An 11,460-nucleotide genomic window follows, 5' to 3' on the forward strand; every position below is an offset into this window, starting at 1 on the left:
TGAGACATCATGTATAAAGTCTAGAAAGTCTTCCGCTTGCTTTATATATTTTTTTTTAAGAAATGTTTTCTTGGTAAAGAATGTTTTTAATTCCTTATGGTTTTAGTGTCTATGCGATGAATGAATTGCTAAGAGGCTTGTATTAGACCTTTTCGAGGTCGAGTACGCCGGTTACGGCTAGGGGGTGATCCCGGGTCGTGACAAATTGCAACCTTATTCCAAGTTTGGATATGTAGAATATTGATCCCTTTTTGTTGTTCGTGGCAAACATAATTGTTTCCATGACACCATAGCTTTCTTAGAGGTAGTGCTACATCTGGTCCATATATAGAAATGTTTGAGTACCTTCTTGAGTAGCATAAATATTTTAGCCTAAGATGTCTGAATGGTAAATAAGATTAACTTAATCAGCTAGACCTTTCCAACATAGCTTAAAAACTTGAAAGACTTGAAAAGGTGTATAGATGGAGAAATTGTTGTGGTGATCTGCTTGGAAAACATAATGACGAAGAATTTCAATATCAATTAAAAAATATTCATGAACTTTATGTTTGAACAAGCTTTTGATCAAGATTTGTTATGGTACCCTACATAACACTGTTGCAGAGCCTATTTTGACACAAATTTGCAAGAATCATGCATATAAAATAATTTTACTGAGTAATTTAACAAATGAATTTTGAAAGCAAGATTAAAATCAATTATTAAGATGTTAACATAATATAATCTCTTATGAAAAATATCATAATCAAGGTATTAATTATCTGTGTTTTTTCATAACTTGTTATCACAATATATTTTCACTACGTTCTATGTATATCATTGTTATGTATAAGTTATGAATAAGTTGAAAGATCTTGAAGAAGAGGGTAAAAATGAATAAGAGATTTCAGTCCATATGCTATATATGGATCTTTATAATGATTACAAAATCATTGCATTCAATCTAATGGAGACCTATGTTATAAGGAGGCTGAGGGTGTTGATTGACATGTTGTGAGTCTTGTTAGGAAGAAATGCACATGTAGGACATAAAATTTGACAGAAAAATCATGTCCTTATCCCATTAAAGCTTTAAAATATGATAAACAAATCATTGGATGAAATGCATTAGTGGTACTGATCAATAGAGGCTTATATGTTGGTGTACCCATATAAAACTCAACCACTTAAGGGTGAAAATTTCTGAAAAGTGTATCTCTCGCATGCTATTGAGCCACAAGAAGTACATAAAATGGTTGGTAGATCAAAAACTAAGAAAGTAAGGGAAAAGGATGAAGCAAGGAAGAGGGAGGGATTATTGTCAAAAAGTGAAAAATGACTGAAAATGTCATGTGGTCACTGCAAGGCAACAAGTAATTACAATAAAATGAATTGTCTGCTGGTAAATTCATTATTCCTTAGTTAGTCAACTTTTACATTATTTATTTAATAGTCTAGCTACTATGTCAATTTTTTTAGATTGAAAGAAGAGCATAAGTTCTTCCAGATGTGTCACTATCAATACCACAACCAAGTAAAGAATATGTCTTCATTCCAACTCATGGATTTGATCTCCTAGTCACCACACAATCCAACCAAGAATTGAAGTTGTTGGCCCTTCAAACTCGAAGAGGAAAGCAATGGACAAGATGTATGTACTACTTCAAGCACAATTTATCAATTTATTATACTTTTAAGAGCATTTATTGATGAAGATGAAGATGAGCTTGAATGTGAGAATAAGACCATAATAATTAGGCCTAGGACAATATGTGAAGCTAAAATTAGGCTTCAAATGAAGAAGTTGCATCAACTACCAATAGGGTCAAGAAAGATTAATTTCTCGGGTGAAGAGAGTGGTGTAAGTATGCCTATTAATTTGTCATACTCACCAAGAAAGTTAATTTGAAAAGGTAAATCACGTATAACCTCAAATTAGTTGGCAATAAAAGAAAAGATTGGCAAACTAAATGCATAAAGAGGCAAGCATTAGAAATGACAATTATGCATTATGCCGTGGTATTTGTTTGTTATGTAAAGACACAATGAAATCTTTTATTTTATTGTTGTGAATCTGTAACACCCCGTAGCCTTAAGAGGGAAGTTTAGCATGTTTTAAAGTTTCCAAATGTCACCCACGAAGCCACCCTCGCCACGTGGTTGGACCCACGCCCTGTAGGTGGGCAGCGTGGGTGGATACCAAGAGATTCTGCCTAAGGCAGTGACCACGGGCAGGACCCACGCCCCGTGGATGGGTCTACTCCTCGTGGTAGGAGTCTTGGATCCAAGCCCTTGTTGCCAACCTCAAGAACCCAAACCACGATTGACCAACACGAACCGTGGGTCCACCCACGGCCCATCAGCGTGGTCTCGTGGTTGGGACAAAATGGGGCAGCTGGGCGGTTAAGTTTAGGGGTACTTTGGAATTTTTCGATTTTAATTAGAATTAAGTGGTTTCGTTTTACCCTAATCTAGACCACCTATATAAGTAATTTAGACCCCTAAACTAAGTCATTCAAGTAATTATTTCAAGATCCCAAAAAAACCCAATTCCCTCTCAAATATTCTCTCTCTAGAAAGTGAAGAAGAAGAAGAGGAATCAAGCTAGGTCAAGCCAAGTCTCCATTGTTTCAAGCTTTGTGGGCATTGTAATCAAGGTATGATGGCTTATTCATTCATGGATTTCATTCATCCATGAAGCCCCATGTTTTCCCCAATTTAGAAGAAGAATTCCCCAAGTCAATCTAGGGTTTCTTCTAATGTTACGGGTTATGATCCAATAGAGTGGATTATGATTATTTATGATAGAATTGCATGTTTTTAGTAATGATTATACATGTATCCATGCTTAACCTATGATTCTAAGGTGAATTTGATATCGTTTGGTTTTAGGCCATGAAAGGGGAAATTGAGGGCTTAGATGTGATCTTCTAAGATTGATGAATTACTTTATAGATTGCTTGGGTTTAGAGCACATAGATATGGATTGCTTAAGAGTAAATCATATAGACATGAATTGAATTAGATTAAAGCTTACGTGATTAATTATGATTGTTAGTGCTTGAGATTGAGCCTATAGGAGGATATATGATTAGAATTGCCTAAAAATGAAGCACGTGGTTAGAATGTCTTGAGATCTAGGCATATATGATGATCATGAGAAGTATTGCTTGGAGAGTAAGACTTGTAGTTATGAATGAGGAATTTCTAGGGTTTGAGAATAAGGCTAATATGATGAACTATGAATGTTAAGGCTTTGAGAGTAAAGCTTATATGTATGTTGATTTGTATATGGTATTGTTGTGGAAGGATTTTACCCACATGACCTATATTATGAATGTATGAGATTATGCATGTCTTATAGAACCTATGTAAATGCTTTAAGAACACTTTCAAAGTGAAGTATTAATGAATATAATATTGTTGTTGTGATGATTGAAATGACATTCTCATGAACACATAATGAACATGATGTGAAAGGTTTTCTACATAATGAAGATTCTAGGTTGAAAGGTTTGCTCACCTAAAATGAATCTAAGAGTAAAAGTGATCATGGATGGTAATGAGTGCTCACACATGATCTAATATCATAATGAACTATGACATACTTAAAGAAGTATTTCATAGTGTTCAAAGGCTTCATGTAAGACCTATATTAGCTTGAAGTAGTGATATGATATCCCTTCATGAATAGCTTGACTTGGTAAGACAAGACCATGCATGGTAGCTTGAGATAGTAGAACTCATGGGTAGCCTTGGATTGAGCAATCGTACCCTTCCAACGTAGCTTGAACTAGCATAATAGAATGCTTGCATGATAGCTTGACTTGGTGAGGCCACATCATTTCATGATAGCTTGGATTGAGCAGTAGTACCCTTCTATCATAAATTATACAAAAAATATATTTTAAATATCTATCATAAATTTTGTATTTAAAAAGTACATATTACAGTTTTTAATCAATATAATAGATAAATAAATCAAAGAAAATATTAAATATTAATATAATATTAATCATGATAATTTAAACATAATCAATAACATCAAGCCAAATAAATTAAATAACAATTCCACAAATTAAAATATATAATAATAATAATAATAATAATATATAACGTAAAATAAAATAAATAATTTATTGTGTGAAAATGAAGAATAAAATTCTTAAATATAGATTAATCAAACTTATGAAATATGCTAATTAATTAACAAAGGATATATCAGCAAATATGTAGAAATGATAAGGATATTTTTGTCTTTGAAAAAATTATTTTCTACACTTGTTTTAAGAAGCAAGTTTTTTTAGCTTCTACTTCTATTTAAACGTCAAACACTTTATTTTTTTAAAAAGAGTATTATTTCTATATATATAAAAAACAAACAAACATGTTTTTGACCTCCCAACAGCTAGGCTAAACATGCTCTTAATTGACATAATATAACCTTGTCTTTCAACATTAAGATTGAATAATCATTTTTCATATTTTTGAACTATTAATTTGGTACCACATAATCAATCAAAATGATAACTGAAATCAAAACATTATTCTTTCTTCCCAGAATCTATATCCATTACTAAAAACATCTAAAAAATTGACCTAAGGGAAATTGGGGAAATTGATCGCAAAGAAATCAAGGAAAAATAGACTTTATTCCTCAATTTATACATTTTTTTATTTATTTTATAACTATTTCTTTAATAAATTGTCCCTGTGCATCTGCATGATTTTAGGGAGAAGAATATTCTACTCAACGTGAAGGTAAAGGAAAGAAGATTTGTTCAACTTAATGTTCCTATTAAAAAGTAGCATATATAAATGACCATCCACGAAATTAGTTTCACAAATTAAATATCCATTTGTCCCTAATTACTTGTCCATTTTTTATTTGACGCAATGATCGAAATAGTAAATTTATCATTTTATCCCTATTAATTATGAAATGAATGAATTAAAAATTTAAGTTTTTGTGATACTTGAAAATTCTAAAATATGCATAGTTCTATCGTTCATAATATAATCGGGAACCTTCATCCACTTAATTGATAAATAAATTGGTAGATATAGCTTTAGATTAATGGGATTCATTAAAGAGAGATAGTATTCAAGTTCAATTACCACAAGTCACGAAGAAGTTTATATAGAAATAATACTAAATCTGCAAATAGAATATTATGAGTATGCTATAATATTAAATTTAAATAAATATGATATTTAAATACTATATCATATCATTTTTCATTATCATATAATTTTAATTTTTTCAAATTTTTATATCAAGTCAAATTAAATCATTGAGTTGCCCTTTAACTATTTTGAGGACCTTTGTTGTTGTTTTTCCTCAAAATCTGTGGGCTACAAAAGCAAATTGAGTATTGTATGCTACTACCAGCCTCAAAAAAGTCAAAATCTATATTGACACAACGTGGAACTCGTAGAAGCAACAAATAGGCCACAGGTGTACAAGTGATAAGGTTATCAACACTCTCACCTCAAAATCGTTAAACGCCAACTCAAAAGATGAAAGAAATACCAAGTCGTAATAATTTACGTATGAAGTTTAATTAGATTTTAATTGAAATTTTGCTTATTCAAAATCTAATTATGTCTTTTCACATCACAGCTCCATAATATATACTCTAGTATTTAATTTCGTGCCAAAACTTGAATAATATTCATATGAAGTCTATCCATCTAGTGTTGGCAGAAACTAGTTGGCAATATAAGGTGGCTTATTTAGGAACAAGACAAGTGAAACAAAACGTAACGCAAAAATAAAGATAAAGAGAGGCGTGTAATCACAACTTGATATGACATCAAAAGTCGTTTCACTTTCACATTTTCTCGGTTAACTCTCACTATCTTCTTCTTTCTAAAAGCAACGTATTTCAGTTGCAATTGCCTATCAATGTCACCCATACATATATTTCAAAAAAACAAAAACATAACAATTGAATGAAGATGGAAGAAATACCAACTCTTCCTCAAGACATCATCGTTGAAATTCTCATCAGGTTACCTCTCAAAATCCTCTTGAAATTCAGGTCTGTTTCGAAATCATGGCTTTCTTTACTCTCAGATTCGCAATTCCATAAAACCCATATCAATTTTTCTATGAACAACCCCAAATTTACCGACTACACACTTGCTGCTGTACCCACTGTTTCTGGTTTGGGCAAAATCTGTCATGTCTACACTATACGCTCTGAAAATTCATCTGTTATTGTGTCTAAACATGAGTGTCCTTCTAAGACTCTGTCTCTCTCGGCTTGGATTTTGGGGTCTTGTAATGGGTTAATTTGCTTAACTACTGATTCGTTTAATTTAATGTTATTGAATCCGTGTACTGGAAAGTTTAATGTATTTCCTGATTTGATGATTGAGTATGAAGTTGGTGATGGTGGTGTGCATATTAGATATGGATTTGGCTATGATGCATATGCGGAAGATTATAAGGTTGTTAAGATGTTTAGTTTTCCTCGAATCGGTAATGAGGGAAGAAGACATGTTAATATGGTTAGTGTTTATAGTTTAAAGGGTAATTCTTGGTCAAGTATTCAGGGTTTTGACAGTGGTTATGTAAATGGAAATGTTGGTGTGTTTGCGAATGGGGTTCTTCATTGGGAAGGATGTTATGATTATGTTTTGGGTGGTATTTCGTCTGAGATCGTTACGTTGGATTTGGCTAAAGAGAGATATGGGAGAATAGCTCTGCCTAGGTATGAAGGTGGAGGTATTCATTGGACATTAGGTGAATCAAGGGGGCGTTTAGTTGCTTGTTGCAATTATGAATCGAATAAGGCAGATATATGGGTGATGAAGGAATATGGTGTAGAGAAAACATGGACTAAATTGGTTACCATCTCATCACCGGATGATGGTAGAGTTAATATCTCGCCGTTGTTTGTGGCAGAGAATGGTGATGAGGTTTTGGTGAAACTTGGCACAGAGGTGACACTGTACAATTCAAGGAATGCATCATTCAAGCGAATTGCCGATTATGTGTCGACCGATGATTTTCTTCAAGTTCAAGTGGCTACCTACTTAGAGAGCCTTGCTTCACCTCATAGTTAGTGAACCTGATGACAGGTTACAAACATCTTGAAGGCAAAGAGAGAGAGGGTAAATGATCTTCCTGATTGCCTGGTGCCCTGTTTTCAAATTTGTGTCATGTCATTGCGTCTTTTTGTATTTTTCCTTATCTTGTTCAGGTTCTACAAATATCATGTTCAATTGGAGTTCTATATTTGTATACAACTCATATCTTGCATCATGTTGTTACAAAACCCTTAAATCCACTAATGATCATCAATGTTGAATAGGAAAGATTTGAGTGATAAACAGATGTGACACTGTACAATTCAAGGAATGCATCATTCAAGCGAATTGCTGATTATGTGTCGACCGATGATTTTCTTCAAGTTCAAGTGGCTACCTACTTAGAGAGCCTTGCTTCACCTCATATTTAGTGAACCTGATGGTTATAGAATCTCTACTTACTTTGGGAGGTCTATCATTATTTTTCTTGAATATTTTCTTCTTAGGATTCAAAGAAGTATTTTGTGAGATTCAAGAGTAGCATTATTTGAAGTAATTAAATTTACCTTCGTTGTGATGTTGCTCTCTTCTGTTTGTAAAAGTGCTTCTTGGCCCCTTGCCTCTTCTTCCATACGGATTTTCATCATCAACATTTCAAGAGAGGTTTCCTTTTGTTTGTGGCGCATAGGTTTTTGAAATTTCTTCAAAGAAGGTGGAAGTTTATCTACTATGCCACAAACAATAAGGTTATCTCCAATTTTGACCTCCTCGGACCTGAGCTCTCCAACAATCATTATAAAGTCTTGAGCGTGGTCTACTACTGATTTATTATCCACCATTTGAAAACGAAAAAATCTACTAGCTGCATATTTTTTCGCTCCAGCCTCTTCGGTATCATACTTACTCTGCAATGCTTTCCAAATTTTCTTTGCACTATAGTAAGTTCTATCATAATAATCATAAAATTTATCAGATAGACAATTAATAATATAATACCGACACTTATAGGAATCACCATCGTACTTTTTCCACTTTCTCTAGATGAGAAATAGTTTCATCATCATTTATAGAGGTGATGTCTTCTTTGTTAGGATTCTTCATAGTTAACACATAACAAACGTTGAGAAGACTTAAGTAGAAAAGTACTTTACCCTTCCATCTCTTGAAATGGTTACCATTGAACCGAAATGACTTGTTAAGATCTCCCATCTTGACATCCGTGATTTTTTCAATTGTAGCCATTATGAATCTCCTTAAAATTGTTAGTGAAATATTACAAGATAACAAAAAATACAAGATTACAGTTGAAAATAAAAAGAAGAAATAAAATCTCTTTAGGTTGAGGCGCGGATATCTCGCTCTCTTTAAGGAGATCCAAGTCCACTGCAACAAATGTTTTTCACCCGTCCAGCAATAGTCCTTCTTGACTTGTCCCCTCCAGAATACAACAGCCTTGACATAAAGTATAATTCAACAACTCTGGACAAGAGTTGAGTTCAAAACTCCACAAAAAGAAACACCTCCCTTCAACTAATAAAAACTTTTTTTTTTGACAAATTTTATGCACTCTATATTTAATTGTATGTATAAATTAAATGAAGACCACCACTATTTATAGTTGAGGATGTTTTCCTAGCAATGAATAAAAAAATAATGAGGTAATAAATAGTGAAGATAAATGATCTAGAGGTTACATAGGTTACAAAGAATAATGAGGAAGAATAATGGAGATGTAATAGTCATAATTGACCACTACACACGTTCTGCCAGAAAAACACACAACGGACAACAAATTTGCCCAACGTTTTCAGCAACGTTTATCGCTAATGAAGACTGACAATTAATCCAAATTCAACTGCCCAAAGAAGTGATGCAAAATGCTGAGTAATTAGGCTATTTTACCTAACTTCTGACAGGTGTGCAAATAAGGAATTGGAAAAGCACTTCCACATAATTTTTAATAAGAATATTAAAATGCTTCTAAACCAACAAATATCATGTTCAATTGGAATTCTATATTGTATACAACTCATATCATGCATGATATTGTTATAAAATCCTTGAATCCACTAAAGATCATCAATAGGAAAGATATGGAAGGAAATGAACAATTGAGTCTTTCAGACCAAGAAGAGAAATAATGTGGTTCTCTCAAGGAAAAATATTCAGAAAATGGTGATGCAATGTAGTTTGAAGGTCAAGTTAGCTAGTCGAATTGTGAAACTTAATTACTATCCTAGAATTATACCTATTGTGTAATTGTTTTGCTACTGATATGTTAGGACTATGCCCAACAACCAGATACGCTGTACATATTTCCTACTTTGGTATAGAAAATGTCTCTATTACAAAAAAAATATATACTTATATATATAGAGAGAGACTATTTATAAACCATGAAAAATATAATTATTTTTTCTTAACATGTTAAAAGTGATAAATAAATGAAAAAAATATATTTTTAAAGTAGTGTATAAGTGCAATTTACGGAGTTTTTAAGACAATTAGAGCATGTTTGACCAAGTGGCTAAACATTACTTATTTCTATAAGCATTTATTAAAATTATTTTTTTGAAAATTCCTTTGTAAAAATGAAAAAAGAAACAATTTGTGTTTGACTAATTTATTTGAAACATGCTTTTGATAAGTAGATTGTGTCTGACTATTCATTTTTAAATGTGCTTTCGAAAATCAAATTATGAAAAAAGACCAGTTATCAATGCACATTAAAATTAAAATTATTTATACAAAAAAATTATTTTAAATATCTATTATAAAAAAATTATTTAAAAAGTACATATTACAGTTTTTAATCAATATGATAGATAAATAATTCAAAGAAAATATTAAATATTAATATAATATTAATCATGATAATTTAAACATAATCAATAACATTAAGCCAAATAAATTTAAAAACAATTGCACAAATTAAAATATATAATAATATATAATGTAAAATAAAATAAATAATTTATTGTGTGAAAATGAAGAATAAAATTCATAAATAACGATTAATCAAACTTATGAAATATGCTAATTAATTAACAAGGGATATAATAGTTAATATGTATAAATGATAGGATATTTTTGTCTTTGAAAAAATTATTTTCTACTTCTACTTTTTTCAAGAAGCAAGTTTTTTTACCTTCTACTCCTATTTAAAAGTCAAACACTTTATTTTATTTAAAAAGTGCTATTTCTATATATATAAAAAAACAAACATGTTTTTCACCTTCCAACCGCTAGATTAAACATGCTCTTAATTGGCATAAATAACCTTGCCTTTCAACATTAAGATTGAATAATCATTTTTTCATAACGATTTTGAGGAGTCTTGTTGTTGTCGTTGTTTTTTCCTCAAATCTGCTGGCTACAAAAACAAATTGAATATTGTATTCTACTAGTAGCATCAAAATCTATTTTGACACCTAACGTGGAACCCGCAGAAGCAAAACTTAAAAGAGAGTGCAAAATTTAAAAGTTGTTTTTTTTTTAATAATAATAAAAAAAAGAGAGTGCAAATCTACCACGTGTCATTCAAATAGAAATAAGCCACAGGTGTACAAATGATAAGGTGATCAACACTCTGACAATTGACAACCAAAAACATGTTGCTTACCTGACACCTCTTATACAAGACAAAGGAAGTAACTAATTACCTCTACTCTCCGTTTAAAAAAAAAACAACAACATATGTTTGACTTGATATCGAATTTACAAAAATAAATAATTTTATAATTACAATTAATATTTCGTAAAATGTATATTTAAAAATAAATTAATTTTGTGATTTAAAATATATCTCTTGAAAAAACTAAAATATCAAAACTGGAAAAAGAAAATAAGTTATTCTTTTTAAAATAGAGAAAATAATAAACTTAGCGTAAAATATGAGAAATAAATAGTTAGAATAACAATTATACTCCTATTTATTTCACTTAATTTCCTTTTTTTTTTTTGAAAACTCTCTTTTATCGACGACTCTTTTAACATATCATATTACATAATATGAGGGGGTTTAGATTGACCTAAAAGTTGATTAAACTTACTTTTAAGTCAGTATTTGATTTTAAAAAGTGTTTGATAAATATAAAAATAACTTAAAATAAGTCAAAAATGACTTAAAATAAGATAGGAAGTGTTTGTTAAGATTAAAAATAGCTTAAAATAAGTTGAAAATGACTTAAAATAAGTTAAAAATTAAAAGTAAATCTCCTCATATTTTTTATTTTTTTGACTTAAAAGTCATGTAAATTTGACTTTTTATCTTTAACTTAAAAGCTACTTTTTAAGCCAATCCAATAGACCGTCCACAACCTTAAATATTTTTAATTTTAAAATATAAATTTAATTATTTTTATATATTTTTTTTCCATACAAAAATCACTATTAAATAAATAAATTAAAACGAGACAAACAAATTAATATAAATTGAAT

The 11,460-nt window shown here is 30.8% G+C and overlaps 1 protein-coding gene across 1 annotated transcript; it reads left to right on the forward strand.

Annotated features, from left to right (window-relative positions):
* Nucleotides 1–5,943: 5,943 nt before the first annotated feature.
* LOC107059266 (F-box/kelch-repeat protein At3g23880-like) lies at nt 5,944–7,056 on the forward strand. Its single transcript, XM_015305759.1, has one exon. The coding sequence runs from the start codon at nt 5,944–5,946 to the stop codon at nt 7,054–7,056; it is 1,113 nt and encodes a 370-aa protein (XP_015161245.1).
* The last annotated feature ends 4,404 nt before the right edge of the window (nt 7,057–11,460 follow it).

This window comes from Solanum tuberosum, unplaced genomic scaffold (assembly GCF_000226075.1).
Source record: "Solanum tuberosum cultivar DM 1-3 516 R44 unplaced genomic scaffold, SolTub_3.0 scf01010, whole genome shotgun sequence".
NCBI classification, from domain to species: domain Eukaryota; kingdom Viridiplantae; phylum Streptophyta; class Magnoliopsida; order Solanales; family Solanaceae; genus Solanum; species Solanum tuberosum.